Genomic DNA, 16,453 nt, shown 5'->3' with positions numbered 1-16,453 from the left:
CGCGCGTTCGCACGGCGATTACACTTCGGCTAATTATCCGCGGCAAGTGACAAAGGTATCGCAGGTAGCTTTCATTCGTCAGCGAGGACGTTCGTGTACGGCCGACTCGCTGCTGCTATCCCGTAATTAGTCTTTCGACGCTGACGTCGCGTCGCTTTGAAGGCTTAGCAAACGTTTTGACAATCGCGTAATCAGTTTATTCGTCCGCCAGGAAGGCTCCGAATCAGACAGACAGTCTTCCGCTTTACCGAACCTATTCCCAGCCTGTTCCGTTAAAGCGACGTTTCGAAAAATTAATTTACAACGCGACGCCACGCGTCGATTGCAGTGCGTCCACCAATTGACGTGTCCACCGAGCAACGAATAACGCCACGTTCATGCGCTACGAAACGCGAGATCGGAATACATTTTCACCGAAAATTCGCGAATTTACCGATCGTTTGCAAAACCCAGGGAATCGAGAGGGTCTCTAAAGAGATGCAAGTCGTTCCGCGAAGGAACCGGGAGGAATCCTAAGCGGCACGAGACTCGAATCGCTTACCGATCTCCCGATTCCTTTACCGTCGAATCGATACACGAGTATCGCATCGACACGGATGTTTCACGCGCGAGAATTCGTTCGCGTTTATAATTTATCACGTGGCGAAACCCGACTCTGGTCAAAGCCGATACCGGACGCATCGACCAGCACACGCTACCGCACAAGGTAAATTGGTTTCTACGCGGTTTAAACCAATGTTGAAATTAACGGTCGCCCGCGTTACAGGCGTCACGGTCTCGTTACACGGTTTTCTGCCCCATTTCCATCACTCGCTAATGGCGAGGCTCCCTCGCGCCGTCATTTTTATATGACCCCGGTGTCTCGACGCGACGCCCCGTTTAAATCCTGTTTACGATCGGGGATTCCCCGTTTCCCCCGATGGGGAAGCAATATAAAGCAAGCCCCGGATTATATCGCGCGGGAGAGATCGCGATCGGGAACACGTATACGCATATACGGACGTGTCTCGTTCGGCACTTGGGGAGAGACGAGCTCCGTCGTATAGTTTTTCCAACCCCTTGCTCTGGCCATCCTCTCATCCCTGGTTTTGCAAACTAAATCGCTCGAGTGTCCGGCAATCGCGTCGTCACGAGCGTTTTACTGCACTCTGAACCAGAGACTGAAGCGTTTAATATGAATAAATGAACGGTGCTTGCCCTGGTGCTTTCCGAATTAACCGACGCATTTCTCTTCGTTTGTTTATATACCCGCGAGAGTGGTATTAAAACTGTTCGCTCGAGGATATGATTCCGGAGCAAACCGGAATCTCGGTTGAACTGGAATTACGAGTCACGTTTCTCTCTTCCCGATATTGTAATATATCGAGCGTAATCTCGATGACGAGGTCGACGAAAGATCACGAAGATCGTGGGAGGGCTGCAAGCTCGAAGACAAATTCGCTTAGCCGCGGAAAAGCGTGGGTCGGAGATCGTTGGACATCGTGGGACTGCGCTCAGAGTCACCTGAGATTCTCAAGCTCGATAGGGAAATTTCCTAAAGCTCGGTGTCTAATTGTAAACGATGCTTCTAAAACATTCCGAAGCTTTCGAGGAACGATCGATGAAATCAACGTTTCGAGCTCGACATTATAGCGATAAAAGGATTGTTCCGCGGTGCATATGGAGTATCCCGCCTTGGCATCGCTAAATAAGCCGTGAGGTCGGTATTTCCAAGGTTCATAACACGATCGGAAAGACAAACTATTTTCGAGTTGGGCTCTCGGTATATTGTGGGGCAATGAAACTAATATTCTTCAAATCTTCATCTCGTCTACGCTCAATAGCCAAAGGACGTGTTATAAACCTCGGTAATTCTGAAGGGTCATCCCGAAGTCCAGCTAAGGGTAACAAACTACCGACGTATCAGACCTGGACGAACACCGTAACACTTGGGAAAAACCCATGACCTCACGCCTGCTCAAGTGTCATCCCACCCCTGCAGGAGAAGGCGCGCCAAGGGCGCATGGAAGGGGTGAGCACGACACTTGGGATGCCGTTGATTGGGAAATTAACATTTTTCTAAACAACCAATCAGCGCGCATCCTCGACATGCCAAGGAGAGGAACTGACTAACGCAAAAGAGTCAGTGAGTCAAACCACAACTTTCAAACAGTCAACTTCCAACTTTCAAACAGTAACACTTTCTACTTCATCGCGTCTCCGGGAAAGGGGGTAAGGAAGAAACAGATTAACATTCGGGCTACCAAACAACGAGAACAGCTCTAGACCGTAAAACGTCTAGAGCACACCACGCGTTCATCAGAAGGAAATAGCTTCGACACAATTCGCATTTGCAGATTAAGAACGACTTCGCTGTCTCGGGATTTTGAAATTTCACTTTCGTCAATTGCGAAGATTAGCAATGGCGAATTCATTCCTCGCGTCATCTATCCTCGACATCGTCGAGTTATTGATAGATAATCCTGCAAATGCCTCGGGATACGCCTTCCATCTTTCATCCTCTAACCTCTTCGAGCTTCCTCGCAACTACGTCCTCCGGAACGGCTTCTTTTATTCAACGACGTTATACAACTTGTTCGTTAGTAGCATTGAACCGCGGTCGTTAATCGAGGCACGACATTTTATTATAAACGAATAACCGACAGAGTTCCAGGCAGGAATACAAAATGCGTGTCGCGAAAGCACAACGTGCATGCACGCGTACGCTTAAGCTGGATGTTTCTGCTTCTGCTTTCAAGGCGAACTGCACGGACGCAGATGGAATACGTAACGCGCGGCACCATTCGTGGTCGAAGGTCCTTCCTCTTAAATAATTCGATTTCTCTGCAGCGGGATACGCTTCCATTCCACGCGGATGTTCGTCGGAAATCATTTTTTCCATCAGTTACACATCGCGCATCGTCGCGATTCGCGGCTATTCTCGCGGAACGCGCATAGGCCCCGCAAGTCTGCTGTTCCCTCGCCGTTTTATCACGATCCGGTGAATAAAATTCCGCGCGTGTCAGCGCGAAAGGAAAACTCCGCCATCTCCGCAGATGGCGATCGTAAAACTGCGAAGAAACGGTGGAGAAATCGCGCAATTCGCATGATCGTTGATGCGAGGATGAAACTGCAACGAGAACCAGCCGTAGGAGATGCTCGTTCGGTGAAAACTCGACGAGTATCCTCCGCTATCGAATAATCAAATACAAAGCTATCCGAAGCGGGATAAAGTAGGATAAATATTACCCGATACGCCACAAAGCAAAATCAAATAACTGTTAATTATCACGGGAATAATTATTTCGCCTATGATATGAACTACAGCCAGCGCAGGCTGTTTATTGAACGATAACGCGCAGCTTATGGGTTTTGCCTAACTCGACTGAATGTACATACCTGCAGATTACCAATTTAACGAGCAATTAAACGGATATAAAGATTGGAGCAACGATGGCGGCGAAATAAAACGAAAATGGATTTTCCTAATCGGGAGAGCTTATAAACGTACGCTGACGTTTCGTTACGTAGCTTGACAGTTGTTTGCACGTCAACGCGATATTTCCAAGCTTGCGCCGTTAAGTTGCCACCATTCGGTTAACGTAAGCTGTCCCAACCCAAGACCTGTCTAGTTCACACAGGGAGACACCTACTGTACAAATATATTCTTACTCGTACCAACTGCAACGATCAACTCCGATGTTGCCTTACGAGCCATCGAATAAGCGAAGCAACGGCAGAATTGGTACAAACGGCGCGTAAGGCAACACGAAATAACACCGATCCCGTTTTTCTCGAGATTTTCCATAAACAACGAATACGTTTGCGACTCGATGAAAACGGGAACGCGATGATAAAATGCAAAGAGAATAAACGCATGTACCGCAACGATGCGTGCCACTCGCGTGCAAGCGGAAATTGTCGCGCCGTTACACCGGGTGTTCTGCTCGTCGTCAAGCGTCCGTAAAATTACTCTAATTTCGACACAGACGCGGATACTCGCGCGATATTCAACGGACCGTTAGTTAGCCAGTGAACTGTACTAATAACAGAATTTACAGCCAGACAACTCCGCGAAAGGGGAGAAAGCCAGTCTACGTATGAATATGTATACCGACCAACGCTGACAGCGTCCCCCTTCGTCACGTCGTCGGTCCTGCCTAATCGAGGCACTTTTCTGACCAAGTTTAATCGCATTTGACGTTTCTGACACGCCGGACGAGCTTTGCGAATTAGCCCGGATGGAAACTTCGCGCAACTCCAGCGTCGCGGCCCGATTCAATCGACGCATTAGCAATGCAAGCGCTACCGCCGCCGATTGTAAATAACGAAACTTGCCGAGTAAGTTTTGCAACGCGAACGAGCTTTAAGTTCATTCTGATAACTCGATCAACCCGCTGAAATTCGAATAAATTGTTGCCACTGCTGGGTAACGCGGTCTGCGAACATCGGTCGCTACTGTTTAACCAGGGATTACTCACGTTGGGATCTAGCGCCGGTGAAATTTCCTTTCTTCTATTTCCAGCAGGTGGAATGCTCGCGGAAGCTCGCCGAGGAAGAGATAAATTCGAAATAATTAATAACAACTCGCGATACGTAAAGATTTATTATTTACGCGAGTAATCTCGGGTTAAATTTCCCGCATTTGCGAAGGGAGAAATATAAAATGGAAATCGAAACGTTCGACTGTCGGAACTTTCAGCGTCGAAGAAATATTTCATCGAACGAATACGCGGGTGATTCTTCGTTAAACGGCTCGAATGGTTGAAATATTAAACGCACGGCAGTCCGCGCGATTTTTCGTGCCAGAGTCGAAGAGGTCCTGCTTCACGAATCAGCGATACATTTACCAAAATGAATATCCAGGACGAAGAGGAACGGTGTGCGTTCGAGCGTTTGGCGTGACTGCCAACCGGAAGCTTACTGTCGTATTTATTTCCGGTCCCGAGCACGTTCACTGGCGCGTTCCTACTTTCCTGCCGAACGGGATAGTCAGGTCGGAGTAGCTGGATCCTCGCTGTTCTCCCCGACGATCCTCAAACAGTCTCCCCAAGTAGAATAAACGTACCGGAAAAAGGTCTTCTCGAATCCTGCCGAATACTTACGCGAGTACGTCGCATACTTGCGAGACAGGGCTCATTGATCCCACAGAGCTTTAAAGAATTTCCAGTTCGCCGATGGCCCAGTCGTCCTAATTAAACTACCCCGCCGTTGCGTCCAAGCAGCGACTCATATTTCCGAGAAACTTTCCCGACCTTTTCTTCCCGATAGTTCCCATCCCCTGGGCTTTCGTTGCATCCTGGACGATCCTCTTTCGTATCGTCCACTGTTCGCCTCGTTCGTTATCGTTATCGTTCACAGCGAGTTGAATTGCTACGATGTATGGCAGCACCGGCAAACGTGGTCCAAAAATTTCTCCTCGATGGCGGAAATTGACGAGAAGTGGAGATCTGTTCGGCTGACAGCGAAATTTAGCGCTGACAACGGGATGAGAAATGATAGAGGCCGTTCTGGATCGGTAATCCGTGTCTGAGGCGCGATAGCGTCGTTGCACGGGAAAAATAAAAATTTGTAAATTTATAACATTTGTAAATATTCGAAATTTTACGATGGAACTGATATTTAGAGCCAATAATTTAACTCGGTGTTACGAAATGACGGTAATTTTTGAGAGTGGCACATACACACCCATAACACACCCTTATGAGGAATTCCAAGTGCAAAGGACTACTCAGAGAAGCGATTAGATTTCGATCTTGATTTTCTCCTTGGTAATTGGCACTTCTCGCCAGAATTTCGAGTCGAGGGAAAGGTTTTAATTGGTCGTTGACTTGTACGCGTTCGAAAAAATAAATAAAATAGTTCCCGCTATTTCAAAAATGTAATTTCTTTGCAATTTCCCCGCCGAATCTGTTTCCAACATGGAACTACAACGAAACTTTAATCCCAACGTATCGTTCTTTGAAACTACGGACGTATTTAAAAAAAAATATTTGCAATTTCGGCTTCGATTTCCATTGCGCCACTCTCTATTCATCGTTGAGGCTCGATTGAAAAACTTCAATGCGGTGAAAAGTTTAAAAAAAAAAAAAAAAAAAAAAAAACAGAGATAGGAAAAAGATTCAACAACTTCCAATTGCATAGAAAATAACTACGGTATTTTAAAAAGAATTAAAAAATCGTGAAAGTACATATCCGAAACAAACTACGAACAAAGAGGTACAAGATAGAAACGAGGATACAACGAACGAAAAGTAATCGACAGTGTGATTTGGGAAACCCTATTAAGTAGTTAAAAAAATAATTTAGGAACCCGAAAGTACCAATAACGAAGTGAAGAAATACATGCGAAAAGGTACAAAAGAAGATAAAAACGTCCGCAAAATGCAAATGCTTTGAAATGCAGAGGAGGCTGAAAAATATGAGGGTTGGAAATATCATAGACAAAAGAACTCGGTGACAACAGTAGCAACGTGTGACCGAGTGAGAGTGTCGCACAAATGTTTAATACATACGATAATCACGGAATGAAATGAAAATGTTGCGGGTATCGTAAATCATCGAGATACCGAACGGACTTCAATCCTCTAGCGTTGAATGATAATACGCGAAGGGATAGCAAGCCGGTATGGGAGGGCATAAAGGTTTACGATCCTTTTCTATACAGCTTAAATAGGCCATTCAGCGTCCTGGACGACTAAACTACCTTCTTTCTACTCAGCCATCGCGGACGTATAGAGGAGACGCGGTCGATATAGACAGCTCCTCTCCTCGCTATCCCCGACGTGAAAAAGACATCCTGCCTTCTCAGGACGCCTTCCATATATATGTACGTATTAAAGGAAAATCGCGATTTCCTTCATATCGATCTCTGACTCGGCGAAATCGAATCGGTTGGTCGAAAGCGGGAAAATTCGACGATTTGGGAATCGAGGAAGCAGGACGTCCTTTTATTGACACGCGCGATAAGTGACGTTGTAATCCTCGGAACCGACCGTTAGCGCCGTTTCTTGCCATTATCCTGACCGAGAGAACGGCCCACATTTTTCGTCCGAAAGATTTCGCCACCCGAGGAATTCCGATAATCCCCTTCCGATCGAATTCGATCGATGAAAGTATAAAGATTCCTGCGAGATTGTCAAGACTGCTCGTCATTTACGCGATATAACGGATACCCTGCAAAGAAATCCGGCCGGTCATCGATCGCGTCCCCCACGTCCAATATTTGTCGTATAACAATTCGCTAATGACAAGGTGAATTCGCTAACGAAATGAATTAATTAGCAACTATTACACCAGTGGTCCGTGCATGCGATCGACGTCGCTGCTGGTTTCAGCATTCTCTGAAACGATCATCATCCTCGCGTCTGTTCCCGATGGTTATTATACGAAATTACCAATTACCGAACGAAACAACTGCTGTTTTATTTTTATAGTCCGTGGCAGGGAAAATTTCCGACATGCCTGACCGGAAACTGCGATCTCGCAAGTGCTAGCAGTGCCGGTCCAGTAATTGGCTTTTCAAGGTATCGACCGTGACGTCCAAGTTGGAAGCTTGGTGACGGCTTAGGCCACGAATTGGGAAAAACTCGTTAGAATCAAAGGCCGTGGAAAATTTGCAGGGGCGGAAGCTTCGAGGGTCTGAAGGCTGACAGGACAGATGGCGCGGAACATCGACCATTGGCTTGAATTTTGGCCAATTCCGTCGTGCCTCGAATTACCTTCGTTCCCCCCTAAACCCGTTTCCTCTTAATTTTTACTTTCCTCCGCACCTCGTCCCAGCGAGGGGATTTTCCTTACTTTCCTCGCTGAAAATCGCGTCTCGATTCGCACGTGCATAATCCAGAGGTTATCGGAAGATCGCTGGTACGAGCGAAAAATGTAATCAGCGACCCTTTCAGCGTGACCCGCGTTTCGTTAGCCATTCTCGAGACTTCAACGACAGGCTGCTTTCCCTTTCGTGGATCCTATTTGCCTTCGAAGCAGTCGGAATTAAGTAATCCGCGTAACACGTGCGGCCTGTCAAGCACATTGTTCCTGTGTCATAAACGAGAGACGTTATCTAAAAAGCTGAACTGGTTAACGAGGAGTTACTTACACGAATCCGGAAGTAGAAAAATATATGGAAGACCGAGAATAATTTATGGAACTAGATTTAAGTTGAGAGCGCGAGTCTGCTCCGGAAAGCCAAAGGGATGAACGGTCTGGTGCCATGAACAGAGAGACACAGCGAGAGATAGCCAAGAGACCGAGACCCAGACCCTACTCAAAGAGTACGAGATCGTGATTAATAACACAAACGTCTGGAACTTAAACTCCACGCGTAATCCACGTAATCGATCTATTCACCCCTGGATGGAGCAACCACGAAGCTCGATCCCTTCGCCAACGTCGAAAATGCCCGGTGAAGCAATAAAGAGAAATAATAGGTCTGCATCGGGTGCTTTTTTCGGGAACATTAAACACGCGTCCGCGATCCAAGGGAGACCTCATGAAATTCTAATCGAACCATTAACTCGGGCTGCCTGATAACACTCCTAACTCATTTCGTCGCCAGTGCGGATATTCCACGGCGCGCCATTTTCCAAATCCTTCTCCCGATTCTGTCCACGTAAACGCGTGCGTGGAGGCGTCACGCGGTTACCCTCGTCATTCCCGATAATACATTACGCGCCGCGGAAACGTGTCAGCCTTAGATTAATCTCCCATTGTGCCTGTGTGTCGCTGCGTTTACGCCATCCGTGAAACTACACGGCGACAACCGGCACCGTTACATCGGCCAACACACAGAGGCAGAGGTTGCGCGTGCAGGCTGCTGGTATAATAACCGGAAGGAGAACGATTAATTGATTAGACACCGGTATCCAGAGCGATTGCAGGTTGCCACTGAATCGGCCTGCACGCGTCACTCCGCTTCGCGAAACGAAACGCCGATTCAGTATGCCGATTTCCAGCAGATATCGGAAAGCCTCGATATCGAACGCGTTCAGGCGTCCCCGTTTCGACGACTTAAATCAATCGAAACGCTAACTCGGAGAGCTTTATCTCCCACGAGGCTACATCCGAGAGCAATTACTGTTCCTCGAGTCTGGTAACGCTCGCACCTCGGTGAAACGTCAAGATTCTGGCGATTGATATAAACGGGAACGTCAGTAAGACAAATCTCGTCGAATAACCCCAACTCTCGTTTTAAATGCTTCGTTACACACGCCCAAACGCATGGGCGCACTAGCGCCACCTTGGACCCACGTTTTACGTTCGGTAACTTTTATTTTCCCGGCGAAAGTTCGCCCATAAGCGGGGCCACGAAACAAATAAAACTTTCCCCGACAACCTATCGAATTCCTTCGGCAAAGTGTCGAATCGTGAGCGATCCAAGATGGAAGTAGGACTCACCAACGACGGTGACGAGTATCAGGAGACCGAGCACCAGAGCCGTAAGGATGGTCGAGGGATCTGTGAACCCCGACCCGTCCGTGGACGAGTTTCCAGCCTGGTTCAGGTGTTCCTCCATGACGCGCGAGATATGTCCTCTGTCCTGGCGGGCTCTTCAATGTCTGACGGTTATCATCTCCTTAAATAATGTACCATGATCCGCCGTCACGAGTAGATCGGTAGATACGAATCTTCCGTTCGCGGCACCTTCGCTGGCCGACTTCCTCGGGCCCGAGTTAATATCTGTTCGCGGAGATTTTGACGCAAGTGTCGTCGGCCGACATCGTCGCTCGTCTTCCGCGACTTTCGCCCTGATCCATTTCGCGGTCGACCACGCCACCCTCCTCAGCTCGGATCCGTCTCCTGGAACTGGAGCACGACGGGGCTGCAACAGAAAAATAGAGGAAATGTAATCGACCCAAGACTCGTTCCATGTTCCCATCCAACGGATCGAATGGAAATCACGGGGACCTCTTTGACACGGACCAGGAGAGATCCTATTTTTACCGAGTTAACCGCGTTAGTCCTGGAAAGGGGGTCTCTCTCTTTTGGGAAAAGTATCGAAGGAAATGAACGAGAAGTATCACCTTCACGGTGGCTCGCGTAACACGTGCGGCCTGTCAAGCACATTGTTCCTGTGTCATAAACGAGAGACGTTATCTAAAAAGCTGAACTGGTTAACGAGGAGTTACTTACACGAATCCGGAAGTAGAAAAATATATGGAAGACCGAGAATAATTTATGGAACTAGATTTAAGTTGAGAGCGCGAGTCTGCTCCGGAAAGCCAAAGGGATGAACGGTCTGGTGCCATGAACAGAGAGACACAGCGAGAGATAGCCAAGAGACCGAGACCCAGACCCTACTCAAAGAGTACGAGATCGTGATTAATAACACAAACGTCTGGAACTTAAACTCCACGCGTAATCCACGTAATCGATCTATTCACCCCTGGATGGAGCAACCACGAAGCTCGATCCCTTCGCCAACGTCGAAAATGCCCGGTGAAGCAATAAAGAGAAATAATAGGTCTGCATCGGGTGCTTTTTTCGGGAACATTAAACACGCGTCCGCGATCCAAGGGAGACCTCATGAAATTCTAATCGAACCATTAACTCGGGCTGCCTGATAACACTCCTAACTCATTTCGTCGCCAGTGCGGATATTCCACGGCGCGCCATTTTCCAAATCCTTCTCCCGATTCTGTCCACGTAAACGCGTGCGTGGAGGCGTCACGCGGTTACCCTCGTCATTCCCGATAATACATTACGCGCCGCGGAAACGTGTCAGCCTTAGATTAATCTCCCATTGTGCCTGTGTGTCGCTGCGTTTACGCCATCCGTGAAACTACACGGCGACAACCGGCACCGTTACATCGGCCAACACACAGAGGCAGAGGTTGCGCGTGCAGGCTGCTGGTATAATAACCGGAAGGAGAACGATTAATTGATTAGACACCGGTATCCAGAGCGATTGCAGGTTGCCACTGAATCGGCCTGCACGCGTCACTCCGCTTCGCGAAACGAAACGCCGATTCAGTATGCCGATTTCCAGCAGATATCGGAAAGCCTCGATATCGAACGCGTTCAGGCGTCCCCGTTTCGACGACTTAAATCAATCGAAACGCTAACTCGGAGAGCTTTATCTCCCACGAGGCTACATCCGAGAGCAATTACTGTTCCTCGAGTCTGGTAACGCTCGCACCTCGGTGAAACGTCAAGATTCTGGCGATTGATATAAACGGGAACGTCAGTAAGACAAATCTCGTCGAATAACCCCAACTCTCGTTTTAAATGCTTCGTTACACACGCCCAAACGCATGGGCGCACTAGCGCCACCTTGGACCCACGTTTTACGTTCGGTAACTTTTATTTTCCCGGCGAAAGTTCGCCCATAAGCGGGGCCACGAAACAAATAAAACTTTCCCCGACAACCTATCGAATTCCTTCGGCAAAGTGTCGAATCGTGAGCGATCCAAGATGGAAGTAGGACTCACCAACGACGGTGACGAGTATCAGGAGACCGAGCACCAGAGCCGTAAGGATGGTCGAGGGATCTGTGAACCCCGACCCGTCCGTGGACGAGTTTCCAGCCTGGTTCAGGTGTTCCTCCATGACGCGCGAGATATGTCCTCTGTCCTGGCGGGCTCTTCAATGTCTGACGGTTATCATCTCCTTAAATAATGTACCATGATCCGCCGTCACGAGTAGATCGGTAGATACGAATCTTCCGTTCGCGGCACCTTCGCTGGCCGACTTCCTCGGGCCCGAGTTAATATCTGTTCGCGGAGATTTTGACGCAAGTGTCGTCGGCCGACATCGTCGCTCGTCTTCCGCGACTTTCGCCCTGATCCATTTCGCGGTCGACCACGCCACCCTCCTCAGCTCGGATCCGTCTCCTGGAACTGGAGCACGACGGGGCTGCAACAGAAAAATAGAGGAAATGTAATCGACCCAAGACTCGTTCCATGTTCCCATCCAACGGATCGAATGGAAATCACGGGGACCTCTTTGACACGGACCAGGAGAGATCCTATTTTTACCGAGTTAACCGCGTTAGTCCTGGAAAGGGGGTCTCTCTCTTTTGGAAAAAGTATCGAAGGAAATGAACGAGAAGTATCACCTTCACGGTGGTACGCAAAACCAACGAAATTGGAGTAATCGATCGACAATTATTGGAATTGAAACGCTGACTGCCGGTACAGACCGGGTTTGGCTATAAATACGGGGCAAAAGAGAACGAGGCAGAGGGAGAGAGGGTAGGAGAGAAAGAGAGAAAAAAAGAAAAAAAGGAACGAGAGGCAGAGAGGTGTGTCCAGGATGAACGAGCATCATAAAATTGCTTGCCGAGGTCACGTGCGCTATATTTAATTTTTCGATAGACACGTTTCATTAACTCGAGCTCGTGAACGATCTCCTGGCTCGCTGTCTAGATTCAATTGTCGCGCTGAATCGAATTGACGTTCCGTGAATTACCGTTTCATGGATTCCCGTCCGCGCGATGACACTTTTAAATACTTCATCAGATATCCATCGTCCATTTGGTAGTTCCGCACACGCGGAAAAATACCAACGTGCGTACCGTGGCGAATTAACCGTCGGTTAAAGTGACATCGATGGCACTGCGCAGCGCGGAACAAAACGATGGGCAGGATCGCATCGCGTCGAGAAATTTCCACTCCTTCGAGACCATTAAAAAGTTAAGGGTGTCGGAGAAGGAAGAAGCAGGAGCTAGAAGTACTCGTAAAGATGCGCCAGATAGGACAGCCACTTTCGCGGGTTATTAAATAAATTTTACAGGCGATTCGCATCGAGCAGCGTCGCCTGGCGCGTTACAAAAAAAATCTCCACTTTTACATTTCCATTTTATATTAACACTCGTCGATGCACCGTTTGCGATCGTCAACGCTCGTCCATCCGTTGCGCACAGCCCGCGCGAAAAATATGCACAGTGAATTCGCCAAATGCATAAATATCTAAAAATAAATGCCGAAAAATACAAACAATTTCCGAAATAGTAAAACCTACTGCAAGATTCTACATTTAGGGTACGATATCGATGATCGATTCCTTAGTGGACGACACGCGAAGGGAAAGCGATGCAGACGACCCCACACAATGATCGTAAAACGCGCGACTAATGCCGCAATCGTCCCGGGGGAACAATTTTAACGTTATTCGCAATTACCGCGGTGTTCCGGACCGCGTAATGACCGCGACGAAAAAGTAATTTCAATTAAAATTCGTTTCGAAGAAATTCATCAAACGACCGAAGCCCGTGCCCGTCGTTTCCCCGCATCAATTTCGCGGGAACAACGCCGAGAAGCTTTCTCCAACTTTCCCGACTCCGTCCCGTGCCATTAATGACCACGACTCTCTTTTAACGACCGACGACGTTTCAACGACCCTGACAGACCATGGATCATTTATACCAGCTCTTTCCGAGCGAACAGCGCCGGCCGGAGTCCTAGACCCCTAGACCCCTAGATCGCGTCATGCTCCTCTCGTTTTCCGTTCCACGCGTGTGTCTCGGAACACGCGCAAGTTTCCGTGAAACGGCACCTAACAATGGTACCCTCGGTTCCCTTCGCGAATCGAACCTCCTAGCTGGCGGTTGTTCCACGGGCGAGGCCTTAATTGCGCCATTGTTTCGACGATGTCGTTAATCGAATAAAGTAACAACCCGACCCTAGAAGCCATGTATTAATTAGTTTATTCCGCGAGCTATCGGCTCGAGAGTGTCTCAGATTCTAACGAGCCGAATCCGCTAACGGAAACGAACGATGCCGCGCGAACGATGATTCTTCTGGACAGGGAACGAAATTATGATGGGCGAAGCGTTCTTTCGCGCGACTTCGTTATCGAATCGTGGCAGACGATCGATCCTGAAACATTACCCGGTCGCTTTTATCAATTTCGTCGATCGTCCGTCCGAAAGTGGAACAACGGACGCATCGCCTGGCGATTAAAACGTCCATCTGGACCCAAAGCCATCTCGAAACACAGAGATGGATCGTCCGGTGCATCGAGGTGCAATTAGGATGGAATGGAAGCCGGCTATGGCGCCACAGACGGGTTATGACAATTTGAAAATTGCTCGCCTCTATGGAGCAGCAAAATTCGGCGGGATTAGAAATCGTTGCCGATTCGGGAGAGGGGTCGGAGCGTTTCTAAGCGGCTTCGAGTGGCCTTCGAAAGCCGACTAAGAGCTGAGCCATACGCCGTAATCCGCGGATCTCGTAAGCTTCTGTAAGCGGAAAGTCCTGCGAAGAGGAGGGAAGTTAGTTACACGGGGCTAATGGAAGCCAGCGGCGGCGGAGCTAAACAATATGGGCAGCGACACGCTAACAAAGTTGGCCAGGCCAAGAAACGTAATTAAGGCTGCAGAAGTTAAGTTAATTTGGAAATACCGAGTTACCCGAGCCGGCGGCTTCGGCCGGAGACTGGAGAGAACCACGGCTCAAACTAACAGGCTTGTCTGTAAATCAATTCGATGTCACGATGTGCCTGCTAGGCTACAGCCAAGTGTTTATGGCGCGTTAGAAGCGTCGAGCGAATCGAATAGCGGTTTCCGTGGATTAAGAAGCTGCGGTTGAAAGCAGGGCTCGAGGTGCTATTTCCTGGGCTGCCATTAAATCACCATTATTTCGCTGACTATATTGTCGGTGAAACATTGGCGGTGAGTTTAACGCAGCTCCTACATCTTACGAGGAGAGTGCAAATCCTTCGGGTCATTCATTTAGTTGAAATTTTTCAGGTTTGTAATTTTTGAGATATTAAAGCTTTATTATCCTTAACCAGAGATTTCTTCCGAATAGTTACGAATAATTATCAAGTGGCATTGTGGCCTAACAGCAACATGCAAAAATTGTCACCAGCGTAGGAGTTTTCGAATATCGCGATTAAGCAACAACAACACTTGATAAATAATCGAAATACATCTATAATTAAGACAATAACAAACTCCAATCATAAATATCGCGAAATATATCGAGTACTTGCCCTTATAATGATATATTTTCTTAAACTGGATGACTAAATTTAAAGACCTGCAAAGTTTCCACTAAATCTATGACCCGAAGGACTTGCACTCTCCTTATTAGCCTAGCCGTTTAGTGACTCGAGACCCGAAGTTATACACATTTTTGGTTATCTGACTGAGGATTGTCAGGAGAAAAAATCTTTTCACCTGGCCAAAAATTGCGTGTATCATCGCTTCTTCTTTATCTTCTTTATATAGCTGCAGGTAAAGGTGCTTTATCTCGGTCGTAAAAGATTAAGGGAGGAATAAATTCGCGGCCCATCATACCCGACTTTGTTTTCCGGGCAAAACAATTCGTATCGGTAGTCGAAGTTTGGTCGGTATATCGTGTTAAACGTTCTTCTTCTTTGGCCGGACTGCTTCTAATTAAGCAAAACGTCGGACGCACGGCTACGGGGTATAATACAGATTAATGTAAGAACAAGGTATCAGGCCAACGGAAAGTAATCGCGTTAATAGCCGAGAGCTGGGGATGTTCGTTATCCAAAGGAACCGGTCATAAACGATGAAACTTTATTTTCCACGCTCTTGAACAGCCGGAATAACAAATTCTCCCCCACCCGGCTCCCCTGTGCCGCCCCTGTGCCTCCCCTGTGCCGAGGCACAAGTTTTAATTAAACGAGAAACTACAAAATTGCGGCTCTACGTTACGCCTTAATCTGGATTTTGCGAAATTTTCCCGATTTAGCCCGCGCGCTCCAGCCCGTGATAATTTCGCGATAATTTAGAGTAATTGCCGACTGACCGGTGCAAATTTTCCACGAGCTAGCATTATCGAGAGCGTAGAAAATGGCCTAACAGTTTTAGAATACAGAGAGACGAGGTGTAAGTGAAAATAAAGTAAAACTTGCTGCTTTCGAAGCAAAATGGAATCATCTGCGTTTTGGAAAATTCTTCACGTTTAGATGGTTTCTGCGCAAACATTGTAACTCACCGAGATACTCGAGATTAAAAACGGTCGCCACAGATAACACCCGATACATCAGAGACCGTTATCCAAGCAAGCGAAAGAAAATTCAGTTTGATATAGTTCGATTTGAATTATGAAACATCGTTAAATCCCAACCGCGGATCCATTGTCGTGAAACATTGCAGACGGCGGCCATATTGTCAGTGGCGCGTCGGTAAAGAGCCGCAAGTGAAACAAGAGTACAGCTCGCGAGAAATCGGAAGCGAACAATACCGGTTGCGCGTCCCATGAATAAAATATGAATCAACCGGCTGCGCTGTGTTTTTAGCGAATGAAAGGCGGATTGGTGGAAGGGCGGGTTTTCATTTCGTGTAACGGGGAACGCGTAATTTTTCATCCCGACCCGAGAGGAAGAAACGCAATAAAGCGGTACGCACGCGCGCCCGATGCTTAAATTGAGCAATAATTTCCAGCTTCGGGTAGAGAGCGGAAAGAAAGACGGGAAAGATTCGGGGTGAATCGCGGTGCCATTGCCAACTTCGCGATTAGGGTGTTTGCCGACCGCCTGAATATTCATGATCGGAATTCGA

At 47.9% G+C, this 16,453-nt stretch overlaps 1 protein-coding gene across 1 annotated transcript in view; it reads right to left on the bottom strand.

Moving 5' to 3' along the window:
• 5-HT1 (serotonin receptor) overlaps window positions 1–9,764 on the bottom strand; it is a 31,361-nt gene extending 21,597 nt beyond the window's left edge. The window contains exon 1 of the mRNA XM_017911367.1: window positions 9,376–9,764. Within this exon, the coding sequence (XP_017766856.1) occupies window positions 9,376–9,493 (118 nt within the window). The 5' untranslated portion in view covers window positions 9,494–9,764. The remainder of the gene's footprint in view (window positions 1–9,375) is intronic.
• Between the last annotated feature and the right edge of the window lie 6,689 nt (window positions 9,765–16,453).

The sequence above is a fragment of the Eufriesea mexicana genome, unplaced genomic scaffold (assembly GCF_001483705.2).
Source record: "Eufriesea mexicana isolate 0111107269 unplaced genomic scaffold, ASM148370v2 scaffold124, whole genome shotgun sequence".
NCBI classification, from domain to species: domain Eukaryota; kingdom Metazoa; phylum Arthropoda; class Insecta; order Hymenoptera; family Apidae; genus Eufriesea; species Eufriesea mexicana.
Note: the sequence above shows the minus strand (reverse complement) of the source record. Positions and strands in the feature narration are given on the sequence as shown.